General features: G+C 34.6%; 1 protein-coding gene across 1 annotated transcript in view; it reads left to right on the top strand.

The window, feature by feature from the left end:
• LOC124367183 (vacuolar protein sorting-associated protein 8 homolog) overlaps positions 1 to 16,049 on the top strand; it is a 48,967-nt gene extending 32,918 nt beyond the window's left edge. Inside the window, 6 exon segments of the mRNA XM_046823833.1 lie at positions 5,612 to 5,738; positions 7,073 to 7,186; positions 11,592 to 11,715; positions 12,381 to 12,491; positions 14,027 to 14,204; positions 15,924 to 16,049. Of these exon segments, the coding sequence (XP_046679789.1) occupies positions 5,612 to 5,738; positions 7,073 to 7,186; positions 11,592 to 11,715; positions 12,381 to 12,491; positions 14,027 to 14,204; positions 15,924 to 16,005 (736 nt within the window). The 3' untranslated portion in view covers positions 16,006 to 16,049.
• The last annotated feature ends 661 nt before the right edge of the window (positions 16,050 to 16,710 follow it).

The following is a 16,710-nucleotide window of genomic DNA, read 5'->3' as shown; positions in this document are numbered from 1 at the left end:
TTATTTGTAGGACAAACTGGATTTCTGTACATATTTTTATAAATGGGACTACCTGGATATCTGTAAATATTTTTATCTCCATTGTCACATAAATTATTGAACTTGGACATACATTTTTCAAACTGTCTGTCCATTTGCACTGGCATTTTGAACACTAATAGAGGACAACTCTAATGAATTAATTATATTTTAAAGTACACATACAAAGCTGTAATTAAAATTTTCAATATACAAGAGGAGCCTGTTAACTCAGAAGAGCCTGACAAAAAAAAAAAACAAACAAAAACAAAAATTAAACTTGCCGAAATTAAGAAATAAAATTAAGAATTAAACATGCCTAGTTATCCATGCGGAGTTTGTACAGTGGGTGTTAGATATAAGGGAATATTTTGCAATGGGACTTGCAAAAAATGGTACCATGCAGACTGTGTAAACATAGCGAGTAAGGAACTAAAAGATCTATCTAAAAAGGACTCTACAAACTGGATATGTAGAAGATGCACTAATACACAGCTATGTGGACCTAGAACTCTGGCACAGTTAGAAATAAATACCCCCAACTCGTCTTTTCAAGAACCTGAACTAAGTATAATAGAACCTAACCCAGAAAACATTGAAGTTAGCTTCTCCAAGAGTCCAGATTGTCTGTACACCTCAATAAAAGAGTTGGAAAATAGTCTGAGTGAAAATAATTTTCTAGATAACTTAGAAAATAATGACGAAAAATTAAAAATAGCTGGAAAAGTAGGGGCAGCACTCCTCGAGGAAAATAACCTCTTGAAAGGAAAAAATATTGAATTAGAAGCTAAATTAGAAATTTTGGAAGAACAGTTGGATAGAATGAAAATTGAAGAAAACAAGTATCTCAGCAAAATTGAAGACCTTCTACAGAATTTATCTGAAACACAAGTCCAACTGGGAAAAGAAAAGAAACTTCGTTTAGATACTCAAATTATTTTTGAAGAGCATGACTACAAACAAGGACAACTGGTAGACGATTATGCTAAAATGATAAATCATCTACAGAATACAATTAATAAGCTTGAAAAGAAAGTAAGTTCTCAAGATATTAAAATATTAGAGTTGCCTACGTTTACAAATAATGAAACTCAAACTGAAACAGGCTCTCACTGCATCTCTCAACCTATAAATTGCTCCTCAAACATGCAGATGGAACTTGTACAGCTGAAAGTAAGGCAAGATAGTTTGGAATGTACAGTTAGAGACTTGGCGGTACAGATCCAAAATAACCAATCTAAGGAACCTCCTAACTCAGAAATTCAAAGCATAACCAAAGTACCAAAACAAAAAACAGTAAGAAAACATACACCAGCTAAACTGAGTAATACACCATCTAAGGGAAAAAAGAAGAACTGTTTCAGTGTCTCATTACAAATGGCAAAATGCAGGGAATTTCTGACACAATACCCTATGGATACACCAGGATCAAGGCTAACAGGGCTGACGACAAACAAGGTCCTGGATTCGCCAATCCAGGCCGGACACACAATGGTTGTGGAAGCACAAGTACATAGACAGGATAATTGCCCACAGCCAAAACCTACAACCAATATCAAAATACCTAATCAAAGACATTTTTTAGCCGAAAGTCCATTCATAAAAATCAAATTCAAACAAAATTACAATACCAGAACATTTGTGAATTCTCTCCACCCTGCGAACAAACATATACTCAACACAAAATACTTGAAATTGGCTCAACTCCATACAACTGTGGCCAAAAATCACTCCAGCAAAAGAGAGGGTACACCTTAAAACAGTATCCCCAGCAAAGTACACAAACAAAAGAAAAAATAAAGCTTTTCCATCAAAATGTAGACCGCCTCTCCAATAAAATAGATATCCTAAACGACCAGCTAGCCCAAGAGACCCCTGACATCATTATCATCACGGAACATGGCTACCAAGAAAATTCTATCAGTCATGTTAGACTCAATGGATACAATCTAATAGATTCTTTTAGCAGAACACAACATATTAAAGGGGGGGTTGCAGTATATGTTAGAGAGAACTTCAGAAATCATTCAACAAGCTTGAATGCGTCCCAATACAGCGAAGAACTGCTCTGTGAGATAGCGGCAGTAAAGCTACAAACCAAACCCAGAGACACTTATATTATTGGAGTGTACAGGCCAAGTCATAATCTTGAAAATGCCTTAGAAATCCTAGGAACCTTCCTGGACACAATTCCAACATGGAAGAGTACAGTAATCCTAATGGGGGACATAAATGTAAACTGCTTGGACGAGAGTTCAACGAGTAACAAAATACTTGAAGCTTTCCTGAACACCTACAACATCATAAGACTGTATCTCCCTCCAACCAGGATCACACCACATAGCCAGACCTCCATAGATTTTATATGTACTAATTTAGCCTCATCTGAAATTGAATCCGAAGTAATAAATACCTTCATCTCTGATCATACCGGACAAATGTGCACAATAAATGTCCAAAAACCTGGAAAGGACAACATGACAATACAAAAAAGGAGCTTTACCAGGAGAAACATACAGGAACTAAAAGAACTCTTGAGCCAACAATCCTGGGAAGAAGTATACTCAAAGGAAAATGCTGAAGAAGCATACATGACCCTGCACAAGATAATTATAAGCACAATCAACAAAACTTGTCCTGTCAAAATTACTCGAACTAAGAAAATGAAGAAACCCACACCTCAGGACTCTGACACTAAAAAATTAAGAAATGAATTCCTCCTAGCACAAGAGCAATACATTCTGTATGGAAAGCTAGAGGACAAACAACAAGCGGCGCGAGAAAAAAGAAAGAATATGATCAACTACTTAAAAGGAGAAGGAAAGAAGCAACTGCAAAGATCATCGATGAAGCTGAAAACAAAAGTCAGGCTATCTGGAAAATTATTAATAGTGAAAGGAAAAGTAAGCAAGACCATAACACACTGTCCGAGCTGGAAGTGAACGGAAAAATAATCTATAAACCCTATGGATATAGCAAACCAACTGAATATCTACCTAACTAGTGTTGCTAAAACAACCTTAGCACAACAACCTAAGCCCAGACAGAACACAATGACGAGCAGGATTACTAACTGTCCCTGCTTGGTACTTCACCCAACCACTTCAATAGAGGTAAAACAAGTCATCCAGTCAATGAAATCAAAAACCTCCTCAGGAATAGATGAACTGTCACCAAAAACATTGAAGCGATGTAAAGACGAACTTGCACAACCACTAGTAAATATTGTCAACAAGTCTCTCTTACAGGGCACATTTCCTTCTCAGCTAAAAATCGCTAAAGTGCTACCAAAACATAAGAAAGGTGATAAAAAGCAACCATCAAACTATCGGCCGATTTCACTTCTGTCAGCTTTCTCTAAAATTATAGAAAAAATAGTACTGAACAGACTCCTACAACATATCAAAACCTTTAATATGCTTACAGTTCATCAACATGGCTTCACTGCGGGTAGGTCAACAGTAACAGCATTAATCAGCCTAATAGAAGGACTTATAGACAATATAGAGGCAGGAAACACTGTGACAACCATACTCCTAGATTACAGCAAGGCATTTGATTGCCTTAACCATGAAATGCTTTTAAAGAAATTAGAGGGAATCGGAGTGACCGGTGTTGCTGCAAGTTGGTTTAAGAGTTACTTGGAAGGCAGAACCCAAGTGGTTGAAATAAGTCATACAGATCACAAAGGGACAATGCAAACAATTCGGTCGGAAAGCCAAAAGCTAGATAGAGGTGTCCCGCAAGGATCAGTCCTGGGCCCTGTCCTGTACATCATTTTCACCAGCGACATGCCAAATTTCCTTGAGCGGCACTGCTCATTGCTTATGTATGCAGACGACACAGTTCTTATAAATAGTACAAAAACCCCTGAAGAACTTGAAATTAAAGCATACATAGCATTTAACATGGCACTTGAGTACTGCCATAGCAATGATTTGGCTGTTAATGAGAGTAAAAGCACACAGCTCTTCTTTGGATCAAAAAAACACCAAGTAACTGAAATACCTGGACTAAACCAAACCGAATATGCTAAACACCTAGGCCTCACCATTGACTCAGACCTGTCATGGAGTCTCCATGTGGATACGGTATGCTCTAAACTCAGTTCTGGTGTATTCGTTATAAAAAGACTCAAATCGATCACAGAAGATCAGAGCATACTCCGAACAGCATACTTTGCTCTTGCTGAGTCACATCTTCGATATGGCCTTGTACTATGGGGAAACTCTTCCAAAACAAACCTCCAAAGAGTACTGATACACCAGAAGAAAATCATCAGAGCCATGCTGGGTCTAGGTCCTCAGGAGTCCTGCCGAGGAGCTTTTATAAATTTAAAAATCCTCACAGTGGTAGCTCTCTACATTCTTGAGGTAATCCTCCATGCTGCACGTCAAGATCTCCCCAGAAGAAACAACTTACATAACCACTTCACAAGAAACGGTAGCGACTATGTTCTTCCCAATCACAGACTGGCACTCTATGAGAAGAAGCCCTCATACATCGGTGCCAAACTTGCCAACTACCTGCCTGATGAGCTGAAAACTCCAGGGCCAATCAAGAATATGAGACAGCGGCTTATCAACTGGCTCCTAGTTCGACCCCTTTACTCAATCGACGAGTACATTCGGTGGAGGGAAGACCCGACTTTTCAAAATCAAAACTAATTTTCGTACATGGATTCATCAATTTCCAACTCTTGCAAACTTTTGACGACATTTCTGTACTCAAAGTTCATGAAATAAAGAGATTTGTCTATTGTCTATTGTCTATTGTCTATGCTATGCTCATTGATGTAACTCACCACCAGGAGGCACTGCAAAATATATAAGTTATCAAAGCGCCTGCACATTGTAAACTACAATTATTACGAGATAGTTGTGTATAATAACCACACACTATGTGAAGGCGCTAAGTTTTTATGGATATTATTTGTCTTTGAAATGAATTTCTGTTGGGCCTTATAGCTTGAATGTTAGACCACTTTATTATTAAGTACATGTACGTGTACAATGGCTATAAACATACACTTTTGGCAGATTTTCTTGATAGTGTCAACAAGGTAAACTCTACATCGACGTTGACAATATAATTCACTTGAACCAAAAGTGCTCATACACGGGCAAAGCTAAAAAAAGCGTGCGAAGCTGCAGGGAACAGCTAGTATGTTATAATCCTTTTGTTCACTAGAAAACTGTGTATATTTTTTACATTTATTGTATTTTACTATCTCAAGTCATGTGAAAGTGACATGGAGTGAAACTTGGAAAACAAAAAGTTTACAATACACGTTTTTGAATTTATGTAGAAATAAAAAAAACTATACTCTAGTAAGTGCATATTTTTATAATTTTAAAATTGTCTCTGGTTTCTAAAAAATTGATAGAAAACACTTATTACTTAGCATTTAGCACATATTTAAAAAAATATCTGAAAAATATGCTGCGCAAAGACAAAAACCAGTGTATCATTCTGTGAGTTTCTTGTTATCAGTCGGAGGGTTAAAAACTGATTACTTGAACTATTGAGTTCTCAGTAGTTACAATGTGGCAGTGTGTCGGCTGTAACGCTCATAGTCAGTTCTCTGTCCAAGGTTGGAGGGGGAGCTGGAACCACCTCTGATGACCAGGTACTTTGTGCTGACTTGCCATCTAGATCCAGAGCTGGCCTTACCTCTGGTGCAGGCTAACAAGAACATCCAACTTGACCAGGCTATCCAGGTAATTCAATGTGGACTAAAAAATGCTCTACAAATATTTTCGGGTACCTATATAGAGTTTAGGCCGTATTTGTTTGGCTTCTGAAGAAACACACCAAATATCTCAGTTGTTTCAGCATAACTAGGTTGTAGTAAATAATAAGTAAACTCAAATAATTAACTTTACTATCAGGAGTTCTCAGGATTTGGAGCATATTACATTTCGTTTGGGACATGAAGAGAGATTTCGACTAGTAACTCGTTAAAAGTTTCTTGGCGGTCAGATTAACAATATATTAAGATTCCACGATCATATTGAGCTCGTCTGTAAGAAACTAAGCTCTGTGATTTCCGTTATAAGAAACCTATCAAAGTTTGCTGATACCAGAGTGACCTTGGCTGACCTACCCCTTTGTCACTTGCGGTAGTTGTTTGGGGATGTGAAAGTGTACGCACAAAATTTGTTTTCAAACTCCAGAAAAGGTTGTTGAGAGCGGTTTTTGGGAACGTGTAGAACTTCATGTAGGTCACTTTTTAGGGAGGTGAAAGTTTCAACATTCCCATCGATTTATATCTTGAACTGCGTGACATTTGATCACAAAAATCTCCACCTTTTCAAGTCACGTAATACCCAACATCGCCACAGTCTACGTCACTTCAATGTAATTACCATTCCCGACCATAGAACAAGTTTTTTGAAAGACATTTATTAGTCAGCGGAATTAAACTATATAATGCTCTCTCAGACTCTTTGAAAACAAAAACAAGTCCTTTTTTGAGAGGGAGGTCAAGCGGCATTTGGTACAGCTTTACCACTAAAAAATAAAACAGAAACAATATAATGATGCGTAATATTATGTAAATTGCACTATTTTATGCAATCGCTATGAACCTAGTATTACGTCAAAAACCTTGAAGGGGTTAATATCAATAATTCGTATTGGGCATCCATATAATTCTATATATTGGACTTTTGAAAACGTGTTTGAATTATTTAAATAAAATAAAAATGAAAAGAATATTTCACTAGTACCCTGCTATCAGTATACTACCAAATACTAGGCTACAGCGAACTACAGTACAACTTTCGATTCAATCAAAAACATTTTTAACAATATATGATATATTTATTGTTTTATATATAGTATTAACCACCACAGTAAAAACCAAGGAAAATATAATTAAAAACTAGAGTAATATTTGAGTTTTACTAATTCATATCTGCTGGCCTCTTAACAGCAAGTAGTTTTACTGTTTCTCTGGTTAAGTTACTTTCAACAATGAAAAACAGGTTACGTTCTTAGATAACTGAAAATAAAGCAGGTAGAAAGATCCAAACGATGACTATGATTACAGGCCTCAACCGAGCAAGGGCTGGACGAAGTAACAGCAGTATTATTGGAGCGTTCCGGAGACCTCCAGGGGGCCTTCGACCTCCTGCTCAACAGGCTTCACTCTTCCATGGACAAGGTAGGAAATTAGCGATGGAGTCTAGTGCCCAAGAGCCAATGTGTGTTGTATAAGCACACAAACTGACGTTTCTTGAAATTGATTGATAAATTGACCCCCTAAACTAGAAATTGACTGTCAGACATTGTTGTTTTGGTGAAGGCTGTTATCTAAAGACCTACAAATATAAAATTATGACTTTTTCGGATTATATTTTAAAAAAAAATTATAACGGAATGCAAATAAATGTTAAATCAGCATCAGTTAATCACACACACATTTTTAGTTAGAGATTTTGGGTGGTGTCTCGTTTTAAAGATATCTTCCAAATACTCTTTAATATGCATCCAAATACTCTTTTAGTTCTTTTCAATATTTTTATTGGTTTTCAGAAAAAAATATCTCAAACTTTTTTTGTATTTAGTCATTCAATTATTAAAAAAGCGTAAAATTTACAAAATAACTAAAAAGCTTTTATATGTGTAATAATATCTTCAGAATGAGACATCTCCCATAACGCTTTCATAAAAAATAAGGGTGTAAAACTGCATGAGTTTAACATTGTTCTTATAGAGAAAAAACTCAAGGTCATTTTATTACAAACAGCTCCTTTTATTATAACAGTAATGTGTCTGGTGGTCGGATTTAAGTGTTTCAATCTAGCAAAAATATAATCTGAGAAAAACATCGTTATTTAATTTTGTATCCCCATTGATACCCCCTCATTTTGACTTCCATCAAAACTAGCGCGGTTGGCATTTGATTTCTTTCTTAAGAAAAATTTTCCGATCAATTTTAAAAATCCAATGTTCCATTCAAAAATATTTTAGTTTTAATAAGGTTTTTCAAATTTTCTCTTAATAAATATTTTTAACCCTTTGTAGTTCAAATGGCAAACAAACATATCTGAGGGACACTTCTAGTAGAAGATCGTTAAAAGTACAATAGACTGGAGGGTTTTGTTCTTTATTTGTTTTATCATTGTAAGCAGAAAAAATATTTTTAATTGACCTACATTATAAAGCTAAACCCCCTATGTAAACTTGGGATGTAAGTTGGTTAAAAATATGTAGTGTGCAGTTCACAGTTGTACGTTTTTGTAGATAATTTTAAGTATTTTGGTATTTTAATTAACCCTTATAGTGCCAGGGTCTCCCGTAACGGGAGACTTCGTATTTTATTTATTATACAATAGTGTCATATATTTACTGGTTTACACTACACCCAAAAGCTTCATGTATATCCAAAGCATACAAAAGAAATATTTTCCTTTGTACTGCGGGCAGACGACGTGCTTGTTTTTTGTGGTACTTTGGGATTATATTATACCGACCACACCCAGACATGAATCGTTATTTGACATTTTGCTTCTACTGATTACTAGATTAGCGTAGAACAATATTTCGTCAATATAAAACAGGAATTCTCTTATCGCAAACCCCTCCCCATCCTCAGACAGAGGTCAAAGTCGAGCGGTCTAGTAGATAAGGTGATTGCAGAGTCTCGTCGCCCGTTCAGCTGGTGCGTCGCTTTGTTGTACTTCCTTGTTTTACCCCTACATTTCTCCAAACACAAAAATTCAACAAAAACAAACATTACCAAACAAAAACTAAACTCTTTATTGAAAAAACACTCAAAAGTTGTTTTCATTCTTGATCACACTCCGCCATTCAAAATGCGAGTGCCTCCGAAGGTGCTGCCGAAGCTCGCGCTGATGTCAACGAAAGAAAAACATCCCTCGAGATAGTACCTATCAGTAAAATATCAAATTCTAGAGGGGCTGATCAGAAATATAAATTGAATTGTAATTGAAAGGCAATTATGTACCGTGCAAAAAACTTAAATAGTCATGTGATGCCGCGCGGCCTGCCGTAATCGGGATTCTCGAGAAAGATAAGATGACAGCAACAACAATACCGATCACAATACCTGGAAATGCTTGTAAGTTTGTAATTTTGTAATTAAAGTTGTTTTTTTCGTATCATGTTTGTTTCTATAAAATTTATATTTTTGTGTTCTTCGTACTGGTGTGGTCGGTATAATCCCAAAGTACCGTTTTTGTTTATGTTCAGTTGTTTTGATGCAACGACGATCGCAGTGGCCGTTGTGTGTTGTGTTTCGTTGTTATTTATCTTGCTTGAGAGTTTTCGAGTTTTTAGTGCTGCATTTGTAGTTTCAACCCGAAAAATGGAAAGATAGTGATATTAGAACATTTTTGGAAGCTACTTGTTTTACACTTCTTACAGGATATATTATCATTTGATGTAAAAAATGTAATATATTGTTAGAAACATTATTGCTTAGAGAAGAAAATCTAATTAATCCTTACAAAAAATTTGTAATTGTTAGATATTATTTCCAGGTAGTTTTAGTTCAAATATAATGTTATATATTATATAAGTTCTGTTCTTTCACAAAAAAATCATCAAAATATGTTGGTAAACCATTTTTTTACAGCATTGTAACCAAATATGGCAAAACCAACAATTTGTCATTGTATTTTATTTCAAGAAGGTTTTAATTCAGAATTATGTTATACATATGAATTTTGATTGTTTTTTAATGCTGTATAACATAAAAATATTTCTAGCTAGATAAAACAAAAATTAGTTTATGTTTTTTTTATCTCAAACTTAAAAAAGTGTTTAAAAATTTTTTAAAGCCTATCGATTTTTTATAAAATTTAAAATTTGTACTGTTCTTTGTGTACTCTTTTATAATAGGTAAATTAGAAACAGTCTTTTACCAACAAATTGAATAAAAAATCATGAAAATATGTTGATAAACCAATTTTTTACAGTGTTTTTACCAAAGTCTCACGTTTTTGCTGAAAAATTCCCGGCACTTCTTGCATATACCCCATAATTTCACCTGGCACTCTTACAATGTGAAAAATGTTTAGAGCTGTGGCACTCAAAGGGTTAATACACATACATTTTTTCAAACATGAATTTTCCAATTTCATATACTTTAAATTTAATTTGTTTTCATATATGAAAATACAAATTTTTTACATATTTTTTCATGTTAAAAATAAAAACTAAAAGGATTTAGCTTTCAACAGAAATACTCTTACTGAAGAGGCCTTGAATGCTTTGTTGAAGTATGGAATTACTCTTAAGGGTATCATGTCTTATGCGGAAGAAATAGAAGAAAGTTAAAGCTGTAAATTTATTAATTTTTCACAAGATATCATTAGACTAAATAAATTTTAACACTTTCACTGCCACCTCCTAATTTTGACAACTTTCTACACTGCCACCCATTTTTTAATGATTTTAAAATATATATAATTTTTTAACCAATTATAAGAAACTCATGGGACTTACATTTTTTTAAAGCTGAGTTCTTTCTCTTTCTACACAAATGCGCATGCATAAATATTTTCAAACTTAATGTCTTTTTTTAAAATTTTGAAACATAATGTTTTTTTGTACAAAATAAAACATCACCATGTCACTAGTCTATAACATGTTTCTCATTATTATTTGCTGTAGTCAGCATTGTCATTACTGTCCCTACAGCGACACATACTTATAATTGAAATCCACTTATATTAAAAATTTTTATTGTGTGGAGGCCTAACCCACTTTTTTCAGGGCCATCATCAAAATCTTCATCTGAAGCTGAAAATAAACAATAAACTGTAAAATTCTGTAATAAATCAATTACTTATAAAACACAAGAATAACATTTTTATTACTCTTTTGCTTATATTTGTTATTTGAGTAAAAAAAAAAAAAAAAACAATGTCAAAAAGTCCATCAGTAGTAAAATTAGGATCATTATCTGTGTTATCTTGGAAAAAAACATCACTTTCACTGTTACGTGAAATTTTGAGTATTCTTCTAGCACTTTATTGTCTTTAATACTATCATGACTATTTAGTTACAAAACAATCTAAACTAAAGTAAATAGCAAGCAAAACAATAGCAATGCAGACAAGGAATTAGCAGAACAATAGCAGAATGACAACAAACAACCGACACAACGATGAGTTTGTAAACAAACCACTTTTTCCCAATATTCCAGATGACTGCCAACAACATTTCATAGATCATAAATCCATAGAGTAAGAATATAAACAGGAAAATAGCGAATGACTATCAATGATGAAGTCCTAATACGTTTAAATGCATTTTTATTACTGTAAAAGTCGGCGGCAGTCTATAGAATTCCATGCGCAACGTCAAATGAGGTTTTTGACAGTGAAAATGTTAAATGCATCCACTTTTATACTAGACAGTAATTTTTATTTATGTTTGCACATTTTGTAAATTGAATAGTGTCAATTGTTTGAAATGGATAATTAATTATTAAAATTGTAATTGTAACTACAGTTAAATATAAACTTTAAGGATATACGATGATAATGGATAGTTGCGTAATTAGTTGTAATAGTGAGAAACTTGCCTTCACTTTTCAGGGAGAACCGCTAGAATCTCAGATGCAAGAGTTGGTTGGGTTGGCACACCGAGGGAACAACGTCATGGACCCTCGTAAATCCTGGCTCCCTCTTCTGCAGTGTTTGCTCAAGCTCAACTCTCACGGTGAGTTATGCAGTACAGTGAAATTATATCATAGGGTCTAGGGAGAACCGCTAGAATCTCAGATGCAAAAGTTGGTCGGGTTGGAACAATGTCATGGACCCTCATAAATTCTGGCTCCGCAAAATTTAGCCGTGAATCTCGTTCACCGTGAATTTAATGTGAAAACCGTGAAAATTTCTACAAATTGCGGTTAAATGAATCAATAAGCATCGTTGTCGTGACAATGTCGTAAAGTCCGTTTCACACGTGAGCAACAATTAAGCAAGCCAAGAAAACTACACCCTCGTAAATCATGGCTCTCCCATCTTCAGTGCTTACTCAAACTTAACTCTCACCATGAGTTAACACAGTACAGTTTTCAATGTATTAATCTCAATTTTGAATTGCCTATACATTAATAAATAGGGTACGGTACAAAAGAGTTACAAAATTGGTCATACACCCCTACTCATGAGTTGTTAGCTTTTTTTATATTCTCAATAGTAGAATGATGTCATTCCATGTATTTTTGACCAGTTTAACTTTATTTAGTTTGTTAACTTGACTTAGTGGCTTGTTTTAGTTAGTCTCATCTCATTTGTTTGTAAGAGTTAAGTGAATTGAAAAAGTGTTTTGTCAGTGCGTTACTTATCTATGCATTCCTTGTATTTTGATGTTGCTGATAGAGATGCTGAGGCAGGTGCTGAGTAACACGGATCTGAACCTGGCCTCAGAGTTACACCTGCTGCTGGAGCACACCAACGGCACTCTGGGCCAGTTGCGGCCTCTCATCATGGGTAAATACTCACCAGTTACCTGCTACCATCGTATGTTAGAAAAATATAACTATTGCTAATGTCCGAAATCCAGTTATTCTTTCTTTCATTTTAAACAAGTACTCACAAGGTCTCTTGATACTGGCTACAGACTAGTAAAAAAAAAAAAAACCGGTGGGAACTTAAAGTAGACCAACAAAACCTAGAAGTAACGTTGCTGGTCTCCAACCTCGGGCTCAATTCCCAAGGAGGTGACCCAAAATTTATAAATGCTGTGAACTGTTTCCCTTGAAAATTGTTAGAATAAACATTTAAAAATGTCATTGGCATTGATAAAATTCCTAAAAAAATCCCTAAAAATGGATGTATCACTTTTTTAATGGTAGGTTTTCAGTGAATAGATAATTATTTTATTTCATCAGGTGAAGTTAAAACCATTTGTATTAGCAGCTAAGGTATAAAGATACCATCCCTGTGCTATGACCATGGCTTTTTTGGGAAACCAAGTTTGAGCAAAGGAGTAGATACTCTGCATAATGAAGCTGGTTCGTCTAGATAGACAGCAGATTCAGCTGTCCCTCTGTGTTTCAGTGTACTCAGTTAAAGATTGTGCATTTTTTCATACTGTTAGTGATTATTACTATGTAAGATGATCACAGACATTATAAAAGAAGACGTGTTTCGCTGTTTAAATGTATGATACTCAACGATTTAAACTATTTACAGAATCAGTGATAAAAGAACTAAATTTGTGCTGTTCAAGCAGTATCAGACTGATATCTTCAAGATAACTAATTTAACAATTTGACTTCATACCCTTTCTACAGGCTAACAATATTTTTAATAATAATAATATTCTTTATTGCGTTAAACAATTACAATATTGCATGGCATGCGCCAACATAACTATATAAAATACATAACTACATCAGATAAATGATGTTTGTCAAGGTAAATACATACAATACAATACAATTCTTGTATGTATCAGAACCAGGGGTTTCGTGGTTGTTGTTAATTTCAAATATTTTCATACCAGCGGCCCATCAAGAACTCATCAGTCGAATAAAATGCCTTTGATATAACAAAATGTTTCTGTTTGAAAGCTGCTGTTCGACTCGAAAGTTTGACTCAATCGGGTAATTGAGTGATTTGAAATTCAAATCTCTTTTCCTATATACTTACACTTTTCAGTAAAACTGGTCAGCATTTTATGTATAGCTAGTGTTATACTATGGCTTTTCATCATTGGTTAGAAAATATGATCATAAATTGATTTTAATATTTGTGTGTTATTCTTATTTCTAAACAAGTCTATTATATCACTTTCTAACTTAATTTGATCAATGGGCTCTTATCGGCTTTAGAAGTCATTTAAAAATGATAGCGCAATTGTGGATTTTTTTACTGCAGTAGTTTTTTCCAATAAAAAGAGCTCTTCCATCAATAAAAAGTTGTATATGTGTAACTTCACTGAATGCCATCAATTACTTCAAAGGGGTGTGTCTATGTACTCTTAAAATTAGCATCCGCTGAAGAGTGCTATTGTTGTGCAGGACTGTTCGAAAAGTGCGTACACGAGAAGGCGATGTTGCGGACGACGGTCCAGCTGCAGTACCAGGACTTGCACAGTCAGCTGCAGAAAGTCCTGCAAGACTCGCGGAGGGGTCAGCTGGTACCATCTAGCTGTTCGACATGCCAGTACACGCTGCATTCCACCCTGCATCTCTTCAGGTAACCTCTACACCACAGTCGGACATTTTGTGTGCAGTTTGAAGGCCATGAGTGACTTTTGTATTTTTCTGATTTGAAAAACCGCCCAATATCAGAATTTTGTAATAAACCGATGCATTATAGTACCAAACGACCCGACAGAATATAAAGAAATTCTTTACTGAATTGACTAACTTTCTTCCGCATTAGTGACATTTTCTAGACTAACTTTGCCACTCTTTGACATTTTCCTCCAAAATCAATATGGTTCTTTCTTTGATCATGAGTAACCTACGTACAAGGTTCCAATAGTCTAGGACATTTTATCAAGAGTTATCGTATAGACAGACAGACAAATAGTGGCACAATTTTAAAAAGAACTTGCCGGATCCTTAATAACAAGTACCATACATGTCACTACACAAGCTGGTATTCAGGCAAGAAATTAATGTGCGTAGTACCCGTCAGAACAGCCTATTGCACCTACCAAAGACAAAGCTGGAAACGGGGAAAAAGGGTTTTAGTTACTTTGGACCAAAGAAATACAATGCTTTGCCACCCACTTTAAAAAGTTATAGCTGTAAGAAATTTAAGGGGAGTGTGAAGGTGGTGTTTGCCTGACCCATGCATATGCATCAGGTTAGTTTAGTTTTTATAGTTTAGTGTTTTACGTTTATTTTATGGTTTACGTTATTGTTCTCCATGTATTCTATATGACTGACAAGAGTTTTCATGAAAAACAGTTTTTGTACTGATGGACGCTTGCTAAATAAAGACCTTATATTAATTTACACAAGAAATTTATTAGATTTGCAGTAATTTTAAATTAAGTATAATTTTATACAACTTGTCCACTTGTTACTTTATAATCACTGTATTATTATTATTAAAATATCTATCATGTATTAATGAAACAGGTTAGATTTCTCGTGGATTTTACAGTACCTCCACTATAGTAGATTCAATAAATTATTTAGAACAGATTTTTCACCAATTCAGCTTTATCATGGTGAATGGTAGTACTTTTAATGCTACTCTCTATAGTTAAAATTATATATTAATATTTTTTTAAATTTAGTGATGAGAGGCAAAATTAATGGTACAAGACATCAAAGTTGTATAGCATTGACATAGTAGATATAAAATTATCATAATTAAATTTTATAAGAAATATTTTTAATATTTATAAAATGTATTTCAATTGTACAAACATTATTTGCTCTCTGTATTGCATTATTTAATCAAATTTTTATTTGATATGATTAAACAGAATTAAACAAAGATAATATCACGTCACTACTCCACACATCTAGTTGTTGTTTATTGTTACAGATGTGGGCACATATTACACGTAGACTGTTTGGCCTCTCCGAGTCATTGTAGTTTGTGCTATAAACATGAAGTTCCAGGTTAACCAAAGATATTATCTCGTCACTACTCTACTCATCTAGTTGTTGTTTATTGTTACAGATGTGGGAACACATTCCACGTAGACTGTTTGGCCTCTCCGAGTCATTGTAGTTTGTGCTATAAACCTGAAGTTCCAGGTTAACCAATGATATTATCTCGTCACTACTTGACACAATCTATTTGTTATTGTTACAGATGTGGTCACATATTCCACGTAGACTGTTTGGTCTCTCCGAGTCATTGTAATGAGTGCTATAAAACTGAATTTCCAGGTTAACCAATGATATTATCTCGTCACTACTTGACACAATCTATTTGTTATTGTTACAGATGTGGGCACATATTCCACGTAGACTGTTTGGCCTCTCCGAGTCATTATAATGAGTGCTATAAACCTGAAGTTCCAGGTTAACCAATGATATTATCTCGTCACTACTTGACACAATCTATTTGTTATTGTTACAGATGTGGGCACATATTCCACGTAGACTGTTTGGCCTCTCCGAGTCATTGTAATGAGTGCTATAAACCTGAAGTTCCAGGTTAACCAATGATATTATCTCGTCACTACTTGACACAATCTATTTGTTATTGTTACAGATGTGGGCACATATTCCACGTAGACTGTTTGGCCTCTCCAAGTCATTGTAATGAGTGCTATAAACCTGAAGTTCCAGGTTAACCAAAGATATTATCTGTCACTACTCTTCACAATATATTTGTTATTTATTGTTACCTGTTTAATTTATTAGTTATCTATTATACGTTTTATACGAAAAATTATTTGTATTTTTACACACTTACCCTAGAAAATGCCTTTGGATGATTTAAAGCAGTCTTTTGGGAACTTCTCAATACAATGATGCAATACAGCAATAATGTTTTAAAGCTTGAAATGGTAATATTTTGATGAAGGAAACAGGATTTTTCTCGACATTTGCCATCGTTCAATGATACAAGAAATCAGTAACACTACGTTTTGAGATATGCAATCTGATCTCTTCTTTAGATAAATAACTAATCTAATACATAGTTACAATCTAGAAGAAGAGATCAGATTGCAGATCTGGAAACATAGTGTTACTGACTTTTTGTATCACTGAACAATGGTAAATGT

This window comes from Homalodisca vitripennis, chromosome 8 (assembly GCF_021130785.1).
Source record: "Homalodisca vitripennis isolate AUS2020 chromosome 8, UT_GWSS_2.1, whole genome shotgun sequence".
Classification (NCBI taxonomy): Eukaryota; Metazoa; Arthropoda; class Insecta; order Hemiptera; family Cicadellidae; genus Homalodisca; species Homalodisca vitripennis.
Note: the sequence above shows the minus strand (reverse complement) of the source record. Positions and strands in the feature narration are given on the sequence as shown.